Source organism: Myodes glareolus, chromosome 14 (assembly GCF_982192425.1).
Source record: "Myodes glareolus chromosome 14, mMyoGla1.1, whole genome shotgun sequence".
Classification (NCBI taxonomy): Eukaryota; Metazoa; Chordata; class Mammalia; order Rodentia; family Cricetidae; genus Myodes; species Myodes glareolus.
The window spans coordinates 27953073-27975274 of NC_142039.1; the positions used below are offsets into that span (position 1 = coordinate 27953073).

The following is a 22202-nucleotide window of genomic DNA, read 5'->3' on the forward strand; positions in this document are numbered from 1 at the left end:
TATTACAATTGCCACGGAATATCCTCCTTTTCTTCTCATTCTCCCCCTCTCCTTTCCTCCTTCCCTCTTCACCTCTCCCCTCCTCGCTACTAACCTGTCTCTCCTGTAATTGCTCCATGAGTGGATAAAACAGCACGGGAATCCCCTGTCTATAAAATTCAGATGAAATCTTAACACCAACTTTATGAGGTTTTCCTTTTTCTAAAGGAACAGCCTAGGGATATGAAAAGGAGGTGGAGTGGGAGCCCACCAGAACAAACATGTGAACAGACAGATACTTGGTCTCTGAGTAAACAATTCCTAAAGAGCCTGTCTTTTTGGCAGTTACAAAATCTCAGCGTATTTCTGACTAAGGTCCTGAACAGTACTAGATTCTTCCCGCTTCAGACAATGAGAGTATTAATAAGACAACTAGTTAAAAATTGCTGGGTTTGAGAAATAAGTCCTTGCGTCTTTCGAGCATAACAAGTGGACGTAGCAAGAAGCCCTGACGTCCCAGCATAATCACCTTCCCCGAAATCGCATCGTTGGACTTCTCCCAGTAAAACCAGTTCGGTGTGGTTGTGGCTTCCTCGGAAGCCTCTCTCCTTCCAGCCTGCCCTAGGCGGCTCCATCCGTCCAAATGGGAGCTGAGTTTGCAAGCTACCAGAGGCGGTGGAGCTGGTGCTGCTGATGTCAGAGCCAGAAGACAGTTGTGATTGGATCTAATTAGACTTTGCAGCAGCAAATAGACGAGCTCCCTGCGTGATTGGCTTTAAAGTGGATGGTGCCAAACAACTCGCAGAGGCGCAAAAGTAGCAGCCCTGCTTTGGGAGCCCAGAGGAGGAGAAAAGAGCTCCGGGGCGCTCAGGATGCGCGGGAGAATCTTTCCCAGAGCTTTCTGCCTACGGAAGGGGTGAGCTTTTCAGCGCACAAGCGAGGCTTTCAGCTGCTCCAGAACCAAGGAACGGGGCAATTAAAGAGAAGGTGCTTGCTAGCATTCCCAGTCCTAAAAAGTGAGCCTGCTACTTGATTTGGAAAGCCAGAAATACTCACCGCAGCAGCCACCGCAGCAAGAATAAGAAAGGCGAAATTGAATAAGGACCGACTCTTCTCTAAGTCTCCCAACTGGCATGGCATCTGTCCTGGGGAGCAGTGGCAGAGGATCTGGAGGGCTAAGCAGTCAACTCAAATGCAAATCCAAGAGGAGAAGAAGGAGGAGGTCCAAGAGGAAAGGTAAGAAGCTCTCGGTGCGTGCGCTCTGGTGCCCGCTGCAACTCTCCCCCTTCTCTCCCCCTTGTCCTTCCTGCGATCTCGGTGGCCGCTTGTAGGTTTCCGCTTGTCGTCTTTACTTTAGGATGTTCCTGGGATGTCCACACTCAGTAGGGCACTTGAGAGTTCAAATCTTTTTGTAAATAGCTTGGGGTCTTTCCCCAAGCCCGGAGGGTACAGCGAGCCAGCCTGCTGCTCAGAGGAAGATGTTTGGCAGGAGACACTGAGAAGGGAGCTGAGAGGGCTGAGCAGAGAGGAGCATCCACCCTCTGATGCTTGTATTCTGGGTACCACCGTCCCTACTGGATACCCAAGGCTGGCACTTAGACACTCTTGGATCCGACATTATCAGAGGGTGCCAAAAGAAACACTCACTTAAGCCAACACACATAAAAATGAGGGAATGAGCTCTTGACCCAGCTCCTCAGATCCAAATTGTCTCAGAGGAAAAAGAGGTCAAAACCCTGACAATCTCCTTCCCAAATTGACTGGCTTTTATATATATATATTTTCTAACTCAGAGAAATATCTCGTGGTCGTGTAAACACTGGCATAGACAAAGAGGACAAGGCACGTCCTTGCAGAAATTATTGCCAGTAAAAATAATAATAATAATAATGATAATAATAATAATAATAAACGCTGTGTATTAATGGTAGGAAAAGAAAGAAAATTAAGTCTCGCAAAAAAAGAAAAGGATGAACAACCGGATGGCAGGTTGCAGCTGACCAACTCGGACTGTGCCTTGTTAAAGATAGTGTTGGAAACGGGTGGCTCAGAACTTAGTCAATGTCACCACAATTGCAGGGATTCCACACAAGGGTTTGTGTCAAATTAGCAATTCTTCCAACGTGATAGGCGGTGCCCTAGCATTCCTCTTTAGCCCGTGTGCATTCCACAGATGTATTTAAAGATGGTCCCAAAGCTGTCCCTTCCTTTTCAGAGAGGAACTTGACTGTGAGTAGGTGGAAGTTCAGTGCTCTTACCAGTATCTGGAAAGTATTTTGTTTTTCTTTTAGCTTTTAAAGTGTTCCTAGAGGTATGCAGAGCAGACACAACTTAAGTAAGTTGGAATTTTTAAACTGTTCCCATGCAGAATACATTGTGAGATGTGGTGGTTGTACTAACCCTTCTAGAATCTATATCTATAGCCTAAGATAAGTTTCTTCTTAATTGTTTCAGAGGTGTTTTCTAGCAGTCCCTGCATCCAATCTGATTTCTAATAACACAAATTAACCAAACATAAATGTCAGAAGCAAACAGTCCTTGCTTATGATAATGGAAAAGACCACTGAGAGCAAAGGAGAGCTGACACCTGCCTTTGATTGTTTCAGAACGTTTGGTTTCACAAGGAGGCTGATTTTATAATTGTACTTGAATTCATAAGCAGCTTAAATGTATTTGATGTTCATTTCATTATCTGAAAATGATTTCAAATTGACTTACTGATTTCTTCTAAAGCTATGTACTACTAAAAATGACATGAATAGTGAGAAAACCATAGCTTTCAACAGTTTGACAAAGAAGGTCAGTTTTAAAAGAAGTAAAGAAAAATTGATATTTTTATAGTCTGTCTAACTATTTAGAACAAAACAAATGGAGTAATATTTACAATAACACTGTCTCTAGAAATGGAAGCTGCAGAAAATTCTCGTCTCCCTTCATTTGCCTTACCCTGAAGTATAAGGCATACTAACTTAAAAGCATTTTGGAAGGAAATTTCAAAAAATCTGAGAAAGTCTTTATTTACTAGAAACAGCCCAAAGTAAAAATTTTACAGAAAGTATTTGTAAATTTGACTATATTTGTAATTCTTAAGATAGTAAGTCTCCAAATTTTCATAACAAAGGCAATCATATACCAGTCTCTATTGTGTGTAGACCTGTGTATAAGTGGCCTTTTTGGTGGCACCTGCCAGCAGCTATTGTGGTGGGACAGTCAAATGAAATTATTAAATATTTGCTTCTGCTGGCAAAGTTAACAAAATATGATAAAAATAAAGGCTAGGATACTTGTATACAGGACATAGTAAATAATTTTTTACATCTCTCGAGAAGATAAGTTTATTTGTAATATATTATATGACAAATGCACATTTCTTCTGCTCCATAAAGAGCAATGATGTCTTTAAATTTTATCTTAATGATCATGTATCTTCACCAAGATGGAATAGCACAGCTTCAAATTGTAAGCCTGTCCATCATGAAAACCCAGACATGCATGGGAGACAGTTAAGGATTTCTAGAGAGGTTATTGGGTAAATATGGAAGACGCTGATTATAATGTGTTAAATTATTCTTGCAAGTTAAGAAATGTAGCTATGATAAATGCATGTGTGCGTGTATGTTCCCAGCTCATCTCTCAGCCAAGCTTCAGTTTTTTTTTTTTAATGCCTCATAGCATTCAGCGGGTCAGTGTGTCAAAGATTCTTTTATTTTCCATGTATAGCCTTGAAAAGTGTCTTTGGTACAGTATGCTTTCCATGATCCAACAGTTTTGACCTGAAACACTAACTACAGCCTAACTATGGTAATGATAGGATATGATTATCGGCAAGTGCAATCCATCACCTTGGAAATGGGGTCCTTTATTTCACAGGGTGGGTTTCTGTCACACTACCACTTAGGAAGTAATACATATCTTTAAAGAATCAAAAACTAAAAGAAAACTTAGGCACAGAATATTACTTCCAGGATTACCTAGCAAAAGCACACATTTCTCTGCCAGATAAACTTTAAAGAAAATTCTTTGAGATCTCCTTACCCCCATCTACTTTACATTTTGCTGAGACCTTGTGTTAGTCACCTTTGCTTGTTTTCTGTTGGTGGTGTTTCAGTTAGGATTTCTTTTAGGGATGGTTTGTGTGTGGTTTACACTGTCTAGACAAATGGAAAGTGTGAGAATCTTACTTTTATATGAGACAATGACAAGCTAAATAAAAGTACACTGAGAAGAACAGGCAAAGCTTTTGATTTTTGTACCTGTGTAAAAGTAAGGACAGAACACATTAATGTGTGGAGTGTGGCAGTTTATCCTCCTTTGCTGTCAATTAGACATTTTGGGGAAACAATGGTAGCACAGGTAATTATGAAGGCTGTCTCCTGCCATCATTAGCTACCCATACAATATTGCCTGCAATAGTTCACGGAGCAAACAAAGTGATTGCACTTTCTTTTTATCGTTCTTGGTAGAATTATACAGCATGATTGTAAACAATTTCATGTTTTCCTTGCTTTTTGAAGGATAATTCTGCTTTCATTAGAAAATATTGCAACTATTAAGTAGATATTGCAAAAGAATTCATTTTAACTTAAAAAAATAAAGGTTAAGATTCAAAGTGGTTTTTTTTTAAAAATAAATTGTTGTTAACAGCAGATCACTCAGATAGTTTTCAAAATAGTTCAGTACAGAAAAGTAAATCACTTAAAATTTAATCCCTTACCATAGACTGTCAGGATAATATATTTGAGGAGTCTCATAAATACACCTTGACAGTCTCATTTATTAAAATAGTATATATTTTCTGTGTTGTGTATCTGCTTTTCTATTTCTTGTTTTTGTTCTTAGTGTACTTTCCCCAAAGAAAATATACATTGACCTGAAATTCATTTTTAAATAAAATATTTAAATGTACAGCCCATATGCAAAATAAATGAAGTTACTGAATGAAAAACAAAAATCTCTTTTAATATAGACCTATTTGGAAACAGATTGGAAACAGACACCCATTCAAGGTAAACTGAAGGACACATGACAGAGGGAAGTGTATCCATCTTCCACCAACTAGGAAAGGACTTTGGGGGAAGTAGCTAAACAGTATGCAGACACTCATCTGACTGGTCAGCTGAGTTGAGCATTGGCACATAATGTGTCAGTCTTTGGAGCACTGAAAACAAAAAAGTTGTTATGAAATGAGCTATTGTTCCAGAGTGGTTTGGTTACAGATCTTTAGAGGGTCTGGGTGTGAATTTTGGAAGCAGCCCCACAAAGCAGATCTACGAAAGTAAATTGGGAATCTCAGCAAGGCGGTGAGGAGCGGAGCAGCCTGAGAATGTTGTGAAATGCAAATAAAAAGTTGGCAAAGGGGACATAGTAAGTGGAGCAGGTGGACGGCAGACGCCGGCTTGTTGGGAAATGAAATTCCATGAAAAATTAATGAAATAGAAAGATTGCGCACTGGATGAGGGTGCAGCGGCCGTGTTGCTCTCTATCCCCTGAACGCTTTAGTAATCCATGTGGCTGTCATCTCGGCGGGTAAAAGACAGCCCGTCTACACCACTGGCTCTTATCTCGTTCACTGACAGCTCAAGAGGAAGGACTGGATTTAGGGATAAAAATCAAATTGATTAAACCAACCGTTAGTCAGGATCTAATTGCATGAAGGGTTTTCCTTTTCTTTCTTTCTCCCTTTTTTTAAAATTTATATTGGTGCTTCTGGTTTCTAGTGACCCATGTAAAAACAGTAATTTGAGATTGCTTCAAGGGCATTAGGTATGATGGGGGAACTTGAATTTAGAATTTAAGTATGATATCCGTGTATTTTTACCTAAGTAGAAGCAAGATGATTATTGTAAAAAGCCATCTCAGAATAGTAAGTCTTACATAAAGAAATGGAGAGTGAGAGACTCTATTTTATGAGACACAGAAAGGTAACATGTTCTGAAAGCTTTGTGTTTAATTTAAAACCTATATGTGCATATATGTATCTTCCTGTGTGTTTGTGTGTACGTATATTGCTATGTGTATGTTTGTATCTAAGCAGTAAAGACTACAAATATTGGAGCGGTTTTATATCTATCTTTTCAAAAAATTCTAGAAATTGAAAGTATGTATTTTTACAACAAAAGCAGTATAGAAATACCCTAAGAATGAAAAAAAACAGCATTATTTGACTCTTGGTCATTTATAATCTTTATTTCTAAACAAATGTTGCTGTGACCAATCTGGGTGATACTAATTTGTAAGCAAGATTTGTAAAGGGGCATATTTTCTTATCATGAACAAGATATTAAAAGCACTTAACCACTTTGACAAAAATGAACAAGTGAGCAATGAAAATCGTGAATGCCCATTACAAAATAGTTTAACTATTGAATGTTAATAATTTGCATGTGGTTTCATGTGAGCACAAAATAATTGAAAATAATAAAAACCCGAGTAAATAGAAGAGACACAACAGTGCACACTGGCTGATGGTGTCACAATCCTGATTCTTACTGCTTGGGGTTTGTAGATAACATGAATCTAAACTAACCCTTATTCTTCAATTAAATGGTTTCCTTTGCTTAGAGGAATATATGCTATAAATTCTTGATTGTGTAAGTACAGCTGCTTATTTATTGCTGTTAATATATTATAACTTACTTAATGTGTCAATATCAAATAGAGGGACATGGGGTTTTTTAAAGGAGAATAAATCAGGGGGAACAGTTCCTTTTAAATTTTGAATACACATAATTTGGATAGGCTCTTGTGAGAACTTGGGAAGCAAATATAAAGCTGCCTTTAGACTTTGCAAACTCCAGGACAGATCTGTGCATCTACTTGTGTCCCTGGCTAGCTTGGTACCAAGGCATCTGTGTTTAATGACTGTGGTTCAAGGTTTTCCTCTCTGTTCTTATTTTACTTAGAAGGAAAGAACGTCAAGGGCTGTTGCGTCTGGCTGCCTGCATGGCTGTAAGTAAAGTCTAAAGCGTAGCTCTAAGCTCTAAATCTGCAGCTGAAAATGTGTGAGTGAATCCAGTTTCCCGGGAATCACATCCAAGCGTTAGCCACTTAGGAGCTGACTTGTTTGCCTTTTAACGGAATTTTAGTTTCTCAGAAATGAATCTGGCCACTTGCAGAGGCAACAGACTTTCTTTTCTGGGGAATTATGTATATTTTTATAAAGAGTTAATTGGAATCACCTGGGTCCTCTAAATATATGCTGGATATTTAATTATCTTTTATTTTAGTTATAGCTATTGAATATGAAAGACAGTAACACAATTCCATTTTATTCTTTTATTGATTGTGAATGAATTCCATTTCAATCTTGCTTCTGAGTAGAAAATAGCCAGCAACTGCCCCCTTTGTGCTATTAAATGCAAATATATTAGAATTTATTATCACCTGTGCTAAATTATAAAACTGTCAAATAGTTAATGCTTCTTTTAATTTTTCAAAATAGCAAACAGGTATAAATTTTACGTTTATATGAAGGACATAAAAATTATCTTATACTTGAGTAAGAAACCATGTCTGATAATAAAGCCTTCCTACGAACAATGAAAAGTAATATTTGTTTTTAAAATTAAAATCGAATACAATATAAGTACCCAGACAACTTTATGCTCAGATAACTTTATGCTCAAACGTCTTAAAGTTGAGAATTGAATGTGTTTCTTAAGCTCTGTGTACTTCAAATCTTGAGCCTGAGGGTGGATCTGACAATCCGCTTCCAGGGTAAAGGACAATTAGAACAGTCATGTTTGCTTAACTGCTAATTCATTCCAATCTGAATAGTCACCGAAAACCTTGTCTCACCTTGGCAAAGCAAAAACTCCTATGGATGAGAAAGGAAGGTCTGAATACAGAGACAGTGTTGCAGGTATTGTTTTCAGTCTAAGTACCTGCTTCTTACATTGACACCTAAACTACAAAACTACAACAAGGTTCCAGCCATACCACTGGACATTTTTTAATCAGTGACAACAGAAAAATCATTCACGTCACAGACCAAGTTTTCTTTCTGTGGCTGCTATTTTGCTATTCAAATAATACATAAAACAAAACTATTCATAATACATTCCTAAACTCTCTTTTCTGAAGTCTTGAGTAGGTGAAGTGAATCTAATGCTGAAATGATCATCATAACACTTTGAAATGAATTAGTGTGTGATGCTTTTAAACACCTTACCCATAATGTGCCTTGGATAATTCTATAGATTTAATTAACCTTTGCTGTTTCGTTTATTGGATATAAAATCTCTGCTTCTTGTTTCTCATTGCCTCATCATTTTGTAATGTCTTACATGATTTCTCAAATATGTCTGCACAAATGTGGTATTAAAATAGGGCGGATGTATGGGGACATCTTTTCTCACCATCAAGGCCTATTTTCAATGGAAAATATGCTAATCTGGGCAAATTCCTTCTTAGGGTCAGGATGAGACAAAGGTGGGGAATTTAATATTCCTCAAAACTCACCATCGGTTAGTGGGACTCTCATGCTTCAGATTTCTCTAATTGTTTGGAAAAAAAAACCAACTGTGCTGTTCAAACTTCATTGGTTAGTGTGTTTCAGTGTAAAAGCAATATTTCTTCAAAAATTTAATTGCATTCTGAAGAATGCAATTTAATAAACATGACAGAAACGTCAGCAAAATAGATTTTGACTTCCTCCAAACCCCAAGTCTAGCTGGGTTCACTCATCCCTGTCTGTAACAGCTGCTGAGTTCACATTGGGCCTGTGGCTGTGAAAATAGCTGGGGTCTTAAAGGAGAAGCCCACCCTCTTGATGTTAGGCTGTGTTGAAGGTTAAGAGCCCAAACTGTTTAACTGTTTAAAATGTACACACACAACTGTTTCTTAAACTCTATTTTATAAATTTGAGGGATGAGTAAATAAATTACTGAAAAAAATACTTTTTCTTAATCCTTAGGTGAACAAAAAATATTGAAACATTTATCTGTGCTGAGCCCCTAAATAATTACTATAGTCGGAAGGACAAGTAATCATCAATGTTCTACCAGAACTCTAACATAAAGTGACTTTTAAAGGCAGTGTATGTGATCAATTTAATTTTTTTAAATTTAAATAATTATATATCTCAAATTTTCTCCTTGATAAATAATCATGATTTTAAAAAAAGCATTTATTAGATGTCTAGGTAAAATAATATAATATCACAAACATTTGAAAAACTCCAAGACAATAGCAAAGCTAACTTTGACAGCCCTTCAAATACACACAGAGCAAATAATACCACGCTTAAAAGTAGCTTTGCCGTATGGTAATGTACTCCTCCAATATCAGTATACAACTTCAGTCTGGGGTTTAGCAAAAGAGTAGACTTTAAGTACTAACTAAAATTTAGAGATATACTTTTACTGACTAAGCTCATAGGAAGAAAAGTCTTTTATTATTAAGGCTAACAAATTTAAGTGTGCATGCATATCATTTCATGTAATCAGCAGAGTTTTAAATCCACTTTTTCATTGAATGAAAATTGAATCATGATGTGGCTTTTGTGTGTAGCTAATGAATGGAATTCAAGTCGTTAAATTGTGTGCTTGTATGCTTTGTGTAGACTGCGAATATATGCACGTGGCATAGAGAAATGCCACGCTCAAGATTTAAAATGGAATATGTATTTATTGAAATATTGAATCTTAAAATGTTAAAAGATTCGTCAACTCTGAAATACTAGTTATCTATTATGAATTTTTAAAGAAATAATATACAATAAAAATCTTAGCTATATCTGAGAGCGTAAACACTTTGAGAAATGTTAGGAAAATGATAGTGGTTTGTGGTTATACTTCATAATTCTGAGGAAACAATAATTGTTTAGTTGCAAAAGTTCCAGGGGATCAACAATTAAAATTTCTCCTTGTGCATATTTCACATGAAGTAAAATAAATCTTCTTGTCTTTGCTACTAATAAAAAGTAATCCATCTTCTTACATCATAAAAAACACTCTTGTACAAAAGGATTTAATAAAGGACAAAGAACTCACAAACCAAAGACAAATGGGGGGGTAACTTATAGTACATTTTCCTAAGCTTGGTTAAAGTTCTTCCCTCTTACCTTTTACTTTGTGTAGCTTTTATTACACAAAGATACATGATTTAAAAATATGAGCCAACCTATTCCATTCTGCTGCGTGAGGAACTGCTAAATTTTGCCATAAACCAGTATGAGTATGCAGACAAGAACAGTATTTGATAATTTTTACTAATCTACTTACTTATTAATGTGTACACATATCAGCATTTCCTAGTATGGTTTATATAATATAGATGCTACCAAGACCAATAAAAAGAAGTTGATATAGTGCTCTTCGGCAAGCTTATATTCCACATAAAAATACAAATCCAACTTATCAAATGAAAGCAGGGAGTGATAATAACCTACTATGACTGCATGTAATACTGGGTTGTGTGATATTTTAAGAAGAATATGCTCAGCATATACTTTAAACTTACATTAAACTATCCTCATATATTATAGTCCCATGCATGATGAACATAAACAATAATTTTTTTTCAAACAAAAGCCACTAAGTAGGATGAGTTGCTTTTATAAAATTGAGTATAGCTTGTATTTCTTTTACTATTTCAAATAAAAGTTCCTTATAAAACTCAGCTATTAAGATATAACATTGCCACTCTTTCTCTGGTGTCAAACATAAAAGATGTCCATTCACTAGGAGGAGATTCAGGGTTGGTTTCTCGGTGAAGAGCACTACCTGTTTGCTCTTTCACAGGACCTGGGTTCAATTCTCAGCACCTGCATGGCCCCTCGGAGCCATCTGTGACTCAAGTCTGAGGGGATCCAACAATGTTTTCTGGCTTCCAAAGATACTAACATGTGTGGTACACAAGCATACATGTAGACAAAATAACCTCTAAATTTTTGAAACTCACTGTGAAAAAAAATGTCAATTTTGAAATAAGTCGTGGTGGGAGGGATGTTCTCAGAGAGGCTAACTGGGTGTGGCTCCAAGTAGGAAAGGGAACGTGGAAAGTGTTGTAATTCTATTTTAATTAAAACATAGTCTGAAAAGGACTTTTTTTTTAAAAGAAATAATCAGAAAACAGAAGATTTCTACTAAGATATGTTTAGATCGTGTGAACTATGGCAGCTATGGGAAGGGAAAATCAGGGAGGGTTGTGAAATGACAACCTGCATACATCTTTGGGACAATGTAATCTAGGAAAAAAATTGACTCTTCAGATCTCATGTGTGTGAAGGAATGTGCAGGCTGAATGAGGATGTTGCTGCACTCTTCTTTGTCATCCCTCAACATGGATATCCTGGTGTGCTCCTTTGTATTCTCTGAAATTAACCCAGAAATAGCATTGTGCATTATCAATAAATATTTGCTGTAGAATTATTTATAAAATGTTCTGTCTCCTTTATTTCTACAGAAGAGCAGCGTAACTCTGGGGTTTATCCATCCGCCAACCATTTGGTAGACCCTTTTATCTGCCAGTCATGTGATAAACAGTAGAGATTAAACAATGTAAGCTCTGAAAACTGCTCAGAATCCCAGAAATCAGATCCCAATGTCTTCTGCCTTCTCTGACATTTACGTGGAAGAGATATTTTACAAAACTCCCTTTTCAGAAAACGTGGGCGGCTCACTTCTATTGTTTGCAGAATTAGTCTCCTGATGATTGGCATGCTCAATGCTCATCAGTATTTCCCATGTAAGAAATGAAATGAAGCCATCAGACCCAACAAAACTAAAAGAACCTGGAGTCTTTCTCCCGGAGCCAGCGTTCTTAGACAAGTGCCTTTGCTGTCACGCCAGGTTTTCTCTTCTCTGCTTCGTTTATCCTGCTTCCAGCCTGAGCACCTGTCATCTCTGTAAGAGGGTGGTCCCCGCTCCTAGATGCTCCTAGATATACAGCTATGCGACAGCATCCCTTGCCTGGAACAAGTGGTTAGCCCACCATTTTAGCTGAAAAGGAATCTGTGCACTAGCCACTGTATAACACAAAATCCTGGCTCCAAAACAAAGAGAGTAACTTAAATTGCTGCCTCCTGCTTGTAAAATACACTAGCAATTTTTGTGACCAAGGACAGGATAGCTCTGCCTGGAGGTCATGTCAAGTGGGACACACACCCATCTATCTAATGCAATTTAAGTACAGTTCATCTATATCATCAGTAAAGGTGTCGGCACTCGCTCCCGTTCCACTCAATATTATCAATATAAGATAGATTGTTACAAAAAAAAACATGAAAGTCACTAAATGTACCCTCAGTTTCTAACTAAATGGCTCACTCCTTGGTCTCCTTTATCTTATATGCCTGCCACTCACCTACCTGTCTATAATCTATTGTTTCTTTCTCTGTACAAGCAGGAGACATATATAGAACTCACCCCCAAAATATAGTATCAGATGACAAAATTCTTTAGTAGATCTTAAGCTATTGTCCTGTGATTTGTAGCTACAAAGATACTGGCTGCAGTAGATACCTCTAGATATTGATTTCCAATTGTTCTTAGTTTTTTTTTAAAAACTTGAGCATCATAGAAGTTAAAAGTGTAAAGCGATTAAATTGAAATCAAACAAAGAGTTGCGGGTCACTTACTATTTGTATATATTTACCTGACTAAATTATACATTGGCCATGATTTGGATATTAGCACCAATACCTCTTCAATATGGAAGCATGGCGTATTAAATCTGGTAGTTATCTCTCAGAAAATGGTCCTCGATTTTTTCACTCTTGGTTGTTCCCTCTGCTGTCCACCTTCTAGCTGGGTTGTCCTTTCAGCAATCTCAGGAAGACTTGACTCCTGTCCCTCTATTATGAAGGAATACTTTATGTCAGAGTTCTTATCACCAGTGTCAAATACACCTGTAACTGAAAACATTACAAGTATCACGCACCAATGCCCTGAGATTATCTTCCATACTGAAAGGACTTCTCTTCCTTCCATTCCTCCCTTCTGGTGTTGCTCTGGAAAACCCTTCTGTCTTTGAGCTATCTTGGGTCTATCTCTCTTGGATCCTGGATCCACAGCACTCACTAAAATGTTTTCTGTGTGACTCTGATCTAATGGTTTGTGATTTGTCATAACGTAATGTTGCAAGAAAGAATGATGTCCTAGTCTTAGTTCATTGCAAAAACAGACCATGACTTTTAATAACAGGAAATAGAAAAAATAATCAGAAAATGAAGAGCATAAGTAATAAATTAAAGAAAAAAAATCTATGAATTTATATCTGAACTATAGATATTTCAGTGTACTCCCACAGTGGATCAAATGGGCTAGAGTTCCCCACTTTGATATATGTGGGGGTTGGAGGTGTATGGGGGTGTATGCATGAGTGTATGTATGTATATCTCATGTGTGCAGGTGCCTATGGAGACCAGAAGAGGGTGTTGAATACACTGGAACCGGAGTTGCAGATGATTGTGAGCCTCCAAATGGAGGGACTGGGAAATAAACCCAGATCATCTTCAAGAAGATCAAGACTATTAAACACTGAGCAACCTCTACAATCCCAGTCCCATATTTTGAACAGGGGATTTATCTCATCTAATTCTTTTATTATTTCATGTGACCCCAAGCTTTTCAAAGAACTAGTAGAAACAAGTGACACAATAAGACCAAGCACAGAAAAGAGACCTCACAGCATGCTGCTACTGTCTCATGACCTTTGTCAGGTCATCACATTGCAGTTTTCAGGAGGAAACTTAGTGATGTGCATGTCCATCATCTTGAAGACACCACATCCTAAGAAGATCATTGAGAGGATTTCATATAATTAACATTTGAAGATGACCATGAACTGGCTGAAGATATATAATGCTGTTTCAAACTCAAAGAGCCTTTCAACTGGTAGCCACATTGCATCATTCTACACAAAAGACCAGATAACAGCTTATGGAATTAAAAAAAATTAGCATGTCAAGATCTTGGCATAAATGTAATTATAATCATAGAAATTATAGCATAGCATGAAGCAAATGATTCTTGGTGCAACATATTTGTGCACATAGTTTTAATCCTAAAATATGTTGTCTATTCTAAGATCTAGAAATTTCTCTCAGCCATATAACAGTTGTCTCTGATGTGTAGTAGGCTTTGAAATACAATTGCAAAAGTGTTGAGTAATTCACTCTTCAAACACCATGTTTCTAAATCCTGTCACAAGCTGAGCATGACATGTTAGATCTCCTAAATACATAATCTGGGACTAAGTTACTTTTTACTGGTATTCTTGGTTGTCAATTTGACTATATCTAGAATTAACTAAATCCCAAGTAACTAGGTACATCTGTCAAGGGGCTTTCTTTTTTTTTGTCTTTTTTTTTAATTTTTTTAACATTTTTATAGACCTGTTTGTGATCTTCTTTTTAATATATAATATTTTTTATTGAGCTCTACATCTATCTCCCCCCCCCGCCTCTCCTCTCCCATTCAACCCTCCCACAAGGTTCCCATGCTCCCGATTTACTCAGGACATCTTGTCTTTTTCTACTTCCCTTGTAAATTAGATCTATATATGTCTCTCTTAGGGTCCTCATTGTTGTCTAAATTCTCAGGGATTCTGATTTTTAGGCTTTTTTTGCCTTATGTTTACAAACCACTTACGAGTGAGTACATGTGATAATTGACTTTCTGGGTCTGGGTTACATCATTATCCATTCTTTGGTCAAGGGGCATTCAGGTTGTTTCCAGGTTCTGACTATGACAAACAATGCTGCTATGAACATAATTGATCACATGTCCTTATGGCACGATTGAACATCCTTTGGATATATACCCAAAAGTGGTATTACTGGGTCTTGAGGTTGATTGTTTCCTAATTTTCTGAGAAATCATCACACTGATATCCAAAGGGGTTGTACCAGCTTGCATTCTCACTAGCAATGCAGGAATGTTCCCTTTACCCCACAACCCCTCCAGCATACTGATCTCCAAAGGGGCTGTACCAGTTTACACTCCCACCAGGAATGGAGGAGTGTTCCCTTCACCCCACAACATCTTCAGCATAACTTGTCATCAGTGTTTTTGATCTTGGCCATTCTTACAGGTGTAAGATGGAATCTCAGAGTTGTTTTTATTTGCATTTCTCTGATGACTAAGGATGTTGGGCATTTCCTTAAATGTCTTTCAGCCACTTTAGATTCCTCTGTTGAGAGTTCTCTGTTTAGCTCTGTACTCCATTTTTTATTGGATTATTTGTTCTTTTGATGACCAATTTCTTGAGTTCTTTATATATTTTGGAGATCAGACTTCTGTTTGATGTGGGGTTAATGAAGATCTTTTCCCATTTTGTAGGCTACCATTTTGTCTTGTTGACCACATCCTTTGCTTTACAGAAGCTTTTCAGTTTCAGGAGGTCCCATTTATTAATTGTTTCTCTCAGTGTCTGTGCTGCTATGGTTATATTTAGGAAGTGGTCTCCTGTGCCAATGCATTCAAGTGTACTTTTCACTTTCTCTTCTATGAGGTTCAGCATGGCTGGCTTTATGTTGAGGTCTTTGATCCATTTGGGCTTGAGTTTTGTGCATGGTGATAGATATGGGTCTATTTTCATCCTTCTACATGTCCAGTTATGCCAGCACCATTTGTTAAATATGCTTTCTTTTTTCATTTAATATTTTTGCTTATTTGTCATCAATCAGGTGTTCAAAGGTGTGTGGATTAATATCTGGGTCTTTGATTTACTTCCATTGGTTCTCCTATCTGTTTTAATGTCAATACCAGGCTGTTTTCAGTACTGTAGCTCTGTAGTAAAGTTTGAAGTCAGGGATTATGATGCTTCCAGAAGTTCTTTTATTGTACATGATTGTTTCCTTAATTAAATAACTTGAAAATGGGATGTCCCACCTTTCAAGTGAATGTTTGAGGTGGGAAGATCTACCTTTAATCTGTGTCACACTTATGTTAGCAGCCTATATGAAAGATGTGGAAGAATGAAGTTCTTGCAGTTTGCCTGCTGACCTTCCTCTCACTGGAAAGCATTCCTTCACCAGCATTACAGCATACTTCTTCAGGGTTCCAGCATCAGCTGAAGACCAACTGTGACATCCAGCCTCAAGAACTAAATACTGGATTTGTGGGCTTTCTATTGGTAGACATCCATTGTTAAACTAGCTGGATTGCAGCCTGTAGCCACTCTAATCAATCATTTTATCAGTTTTGTTCTTCTAAGGTTATAAAACCATGACTCATGTAGTACTTCATCACTAGCAACCAGAATATCACATTTCTGTTACTTTGGATACATTTCCTAGACAGCAAAGCCAGATTGTATTATCAGAATCCTTTCCAGAAATAATACCTCTACCTCTACAAATTCATAAGTACTGTTTTCATCACTTTAAAATTGCTCATAGATAAACTATAATATCTTCAGGGATGTAAATCTTTGTTGAACTGAATTAATAGCAGATCCATTTAATGTCCAGAACATTTTCCTTTATTGTTTTGTCATATCCATGGCTACCCAATGATGTGATGTGTAGATTGTGAATTTTATCTTGTTCTGTCTTGTTTCCTCATCTCCCTGACTTCTCTAATGTTCTCCCAGTTCTAGTTAACAGTGGTGGGAATTGACAACATTCTGAAAAGAGGGTAAAGATGTGTTTCCTTGTGATGACCTTTTTTTCTCCAACAAACAGTTAGTCTCATGATTTTTCTTCCCTTTGATGTAAAAAGGAATTTAAAGCATAAATAGCTAAGCAACATTTTTTTATGGACAAGGGAAGTGAGACCAAGAGACTGGAAGTAACACTTCAGAAAACTAGATGAAAAAAATGAAGTGAATTGTGTTTGCCACATAAACACGAGGACATAAGTTCAGATCCCTAAAACCCACAAAAATGCTGATGTGGATATCTGTGTATGTGCTGAGCAGGTGAGAGCAAGCTCCTTGCAGATCACTGGCCAGCCAGTGTAATAAGTCAGTGAGTTCCAGGTTCAGTGAAAGGCCTTTACAAACACATAACCCACAGACACACACACACATACACACACACACACACACACACTTGCATGCACGTGCACACACACACACACACACACACACACACACACACACACACAGTGGAGAGTGATAGAGAAAACACTCCACATTAACATCTGGTCTCCATACCCACTCACAGACAACTACACAAAAGAAAACTCTGTTGCATTCATGTGCCAATGTGGTAGACTAAATCCATGTGAAACCTGAGAAAGCTTAAAAAGGAATTTTAGACACAAAAGAACAGAGTTAAGCATGGTTTGGTAGCGGCATTTTCTTGGGTGGGCTCAGTTTGCTAGAAGCAAGCAGAGCCATGGCTCCTTTAAGAGACGTTTTTCTGATTTAGCAGTAACAGAGAAAAAGGTGGGGTTTTGAAATACTGTCTTTCTGGGGTGTGCTGCCAGTACAACCTCTGACTTTTTCTGGAGGTCCAGCTATGGAGTATTTGAATGGGGTTTGTGAGTAATGTGCTATGGCTTGCTTGGTGGCAACATGAACTGGCTCTGTGCCTAGAGATGGGGCAGTGTACATGGCTCTCAGAGGCAAGGAGCAGCTCCTCATGCTGGACTGGGCAGGACAAGTAGGCAGGGCCACATTTGCCCTGGAAATTGCATTGTTTAAGTTTTTAAGAAACTCTTAGCATTTTAAGAAGCACTCCTGGACAGTAAAGAATTACAGATACATAATAGGGCTGTTTCAGTCATAAAAGACCTCTAAATGGGTCACAGTGTTGAATAAATGTATGGAGGCTTGGGAGATAGAAGAAAAAGAGTATATAGAATTGTAAAAAGAAATAAGTGGTTTTTAAAAAAATAAAACAAAGTTTTTAAAGAAGCAGAGTATAGACAGATTAAAAGGAGTAAAAAAACAATAAGACATGTAAAGAATAAAAAATATACAGAGAGTTTGGATTATGTATATTATTGTGCTTTCTTTGAGTTTTTTGAATGTGAAGGAGCTAAGTACAGAGAGACATTTTATTGTATGGGCTGCTAAGTTAAACCTACGTATATGTTTTAAAGGTTTCTTGACTTCAAAATTTGGATCTAAGGATATGATGCTTTGGAAAAGAGTTTCTTCTTTTGTTTCCACAGAGGATGAGAACCTGTGGATTCATTCCAGGTTAATGTGGTTTGATAGACCAAAACCTCCTGAAAGGTTGTCTTGAACACCCGACAAAAATTACTTTGCTTAATAAACAGCATAAAGAAGTTTGGAGAAGAACTATGCCCATGTTCCCAAATATTTTTTTATAAATGTTTCTTTACATTTAAAGGGGAATATGCTATAGAAATTTGCATTGGTTATGGATCTTGGTTTATTACTGCAAATTTAAGGTCAATTTTATGTGTGTGTGTGTGTGTGTGTGTGTGTGTGTGTGTGTGTGTGTGTGTGTTTGCTCCTGACTAAGGTATTATGTTTGTGCAGCTCATTTGAAAATGTAATGTATAATTGGGAAATATAGGTTAATAGATAATCATCTATAATAGTCAAGCTTGTAGTCATGTTAGTTAGGTTTGCTAGATTTTCATAGATGCATTTCAGATGAATAGGCATTCTTCAAACCTTTCAAATACTACAGAATATGGCATTTAAAATGTTTAAGAACTTGGGACTTTTCATGACAGTGAGACACATCTGCTTTTGGCAGCAACAATTACTTCAAGAGGAAGATGGGCATCGAAGAGGCTCCCTGTGGATTTCATTAGCCATTTAGGCAAGAGATTGCTCTTGCCTGGACTGCTTGATGAGCTGGACATGCAGGATTCACAAAGAAATGGCTGATGAACTTGACTAAAGGTGAGACAGTCCTTCAGGGTTCCTGTTTCATGAAAGTGTTTGCCAGACGTTCTGCAGGAAAAAGTGACTGAAAACTGCCAATATAGGTGGAAATGTGTTGTAATGAGGAGCCGGCTGCATTCACGATGCCCAGCTAGCTTAACTCCGAAATAATCACAGAAACTGTACTCATTTAAACACTACCTGGCCCATTATTTCTAATTTCATATTGGCTAGCTCTCACATATTAATGAACTCATTTCTATTAAATCTGTGTATCACCATGTGACTGTGGCTTACTGGGAAAGATCCTAACCTAGGTCCATCTTGGGCCGGAGATTCATGGCATCTGCCACACTGCCTTCTTCCTCTCAGAATTCTGTGTTCTGTCTACCACGCCCATCTAAGGACTGCCCTATCAAAAGGCCAAGGCAGTTTTCTTTATTCAACCAATGAAAGCAACACATAGAAAGAAGAATCTCCTACACTAGAACTGTCTTTGAAATTTCATGCTTCATTGGAATGTCTGTCAGATGCTATGGTCCTATGGGCTGAAGATGGATGCCCCAACAGTCCAGAAGAACTTTGGGTGAACATCCAGGCAGTGAGAAGTCTCTGTCAATTCTAGAGTTTTGGGTGTTTCTTCCAATGTACTTCCTGTTTACTTAGATAATATTATATCCTTCTGGAGTCTTTGAAGGAGTTGAAGAATTTATAGTTATAGTTTTCCTTAATTATGATAAAATATAGAGTATATATAAATATTGTAACTGTAATTCTTGCTTGATACCTGTTTTGTTATATGTAATTTTATTATGTTAAAGTTAAAAACTTTTTTATTTAAACAGAAAAGAGGAGGTGATGTGGAATTTTCCTCTGTATGCTGTATTTACCATTGATTAATAAAGAAATTGTCATGGGCCTTTGCAGGGAATAGAGGTAGTTAGGGAAAACTAAAGTTAATGCTGGGAGAAAGAAGGTGGAGTTAGAGTGAAGCCATGGAGCTGCTCTCAGAGACAGATGTGTAGAAACTTTGCTGATAGACCACGACCTCATGGTGATGCACAGATTAATGGAGATGGGTTATTTAAGATGTAAGACTTAGCAATTAAGAAGTTAGAGCTAATAGGCCAAGCAGTGATTTAATTAATACAGTTCAGTTTTTGTGTGATTATTTTGGGGTCAGTCAGCTAGGAACCAACAAGCAGGCTACTTACAACAGTGTGTAATTGAACACATATATACAAGAGACTACCAGTAAAGCACAGACTCATGAGATAATATTTTGCAAAAAAAAAACCCCACAAAACTCAGGAAAGTATAATCTCTGGGCAATAGAATTAATTGTCACTTAAGAGATTTGTATGATGACTTCTCCATGTTGATTTTCAAGCAACTGTCTCATAAGCAATATGTTACTAACAGCTGTCACATAGAGTCATAATAAAAGGAACTTTGTGGGGAGAGTTTTATACTTCTCTTTCCAAGAAGATTCTGAAGAATATCAACCAAGTTCACATTGCCTTACCAGTAATATGTGGAGTGGATGTAGGTGCTTGCGTTTGTCCTTATGCCTGTGTATACATTCAAGTATGCACAATTTATGTATACCTTCCCTGTGCTTTCTCTACCCAGGTAGCATCAGTCATACAATTTTCTAACATATAGATTAAAGGAAATCTTATAGATTACTGAACTAAATTAATATACACAAACATCTTCCTTTTCAGATATCATTCATTATAATGTGATTATTGAGTTTCAAAATAATTATTAATCACTGTTCACTTAAATAATACAAGCAATAAAGATCAGAGTTAAATGTTTAAAATCTTTAACTCAAGTAATAAATAAAAAGGAAATAAATATGCTACAAAATGTACATATCACACTCACACACACATATGTACACACCATACAAAAGACAAGTAGAGATAAATCCAATGCTGTTATATTCAATTTAGCTAATCATTTGCAATTGAAAGAAAACATGTTACCATTCAGAAGAAACTGGCATCTAAAGTCAACAGCCATGTGTCTATCATATTTAAATAGATATTTTGTTTAATGTGTGTTTAAATTTAAAATGAATCACCCCACCCCACCCCACCCCACCCTCACATTACATGTGTCTCTGGTGCTTGCATACAGTATATTTTCATCTACTTTGATGCATAAACAATAAGCTTAATGATTATGTTTTCTAGATTAAGTTTGTTCTCATTTTATGCAGGCAATATAAGGCTAAAATAAAAATGAAACCCTCAGTAAACATATGTAGGTAAATGTACGTGTCCTGTTTCAGATGTAGTTAGCAAACAAATGAGAAGTAGATTAAAGAGACAAATCCAGATGCAGAGTGGTCAAACAGTACATTTGAACTCAATTTGTTGTGATTGACTCTTGGTGTGCCATCCTGAAGAAGAGAGGTAAAGTCATTGAGCCCATCCTAAAATATAGACTGTGTGCCCACCAGATAACAAAAGGAGGTTCACTCTCAGAAGAATACATGAACTCCATTACATACAAATTAACTGAAATGGCTTTCCCCATCTGTTCAAACTTTATTTATAAAGCTGTTTTACATAAACACTCACAGGTAGTTTTTCTGTGGTTTGACTTTTTCTGTAGTGACATTTTATGTCTAATAAATCCAGGAATGTCAACCCATCCCCAGAAATGAAAATATGAAGGTTCTTCATGCCCCTAAACAAGTAGAGAGAGTTAGTTTCTTTAGGTTCTTGCCTGGGTCCTTTTGTGGAAACATAGGGCCCCCCAGTTGAGAACTAGGACAAAGATTCCTGAGGGTGGGCTGAAGAGAAAATTATATGGGCCTGAGACCCAAAGCTCAGTTTAGGCATTGGTCCACCACTATTTACATTAAACTGATTTATACATGGCAGCCTATACATCTGGCTGCTACAGGCTCTTGGCTTCTAAAGATATGGTAGCAATGTGTAAAAATTGCCGTACATCTATCTCTTAATATTTACACAGGATTGGTGTCAGAACCCTGTTAAATATTCAGGTTCTCTGCATAAAGTGAAACAGAATTTTCACAGAGCCTCTGCAAACCCTCCAGTCTACTTTGAAGCTCATATAGATAACCTATAATAACAAATACACTGTAAATGCGATGTATGTAGTTGCTATAATGAACTATTTGGAGGATGAAAATGAAGTTTACTGCATAAATTCAGCAGGAACGTAAATTTTACAAACATTTTAAGTGCATAGTTAGTAAGATCCACGAATGAGAGAGCCTTGCGTACGAAGGACAAACACATGTCAAATGCTCTTATGACTAAAATACCAACAAACTTGCAGCAGAAGTTAATTTATGCTGCAAAATTAACTCTGAGTGTGTATGTGTGTGCACACATGAATGTGTGTGTGTGTGTGTGTGTGTGTGTGTGTGATGATTGTACTCCATATTCTACTTAGAGGTGGAGCAACATCAGGTTATTTAT

At 37.2% G+C, this 22202-nt stretch overlaps 1 protein-coding gene across 1 annotated transcript in view; it reads left to right on the forward strand.

Annotated features, from left to right (window-relative positions):
* Positions 1 to 773: 773 nt before the first annotated feature.
* The window catches only part of Adarb2 (adenosine deaminase RNA specific B2 (inactive)), a 547609-nt gene continuing 526180 nt past the window's right edge, over positions 774 to 22202 (forward strand). The window contains exon 1 of the mRNA XM_085699197.2: positions 774 to 1215. Coding sequence (XP_085555323.2) covers positions 1113 to 1215 — 103 coding nt within the window. The 5' untranslated portion in view covers positions 774 to 1112. The remainder of the gene's footprint in view (positions 1216 to 22202) is intronic.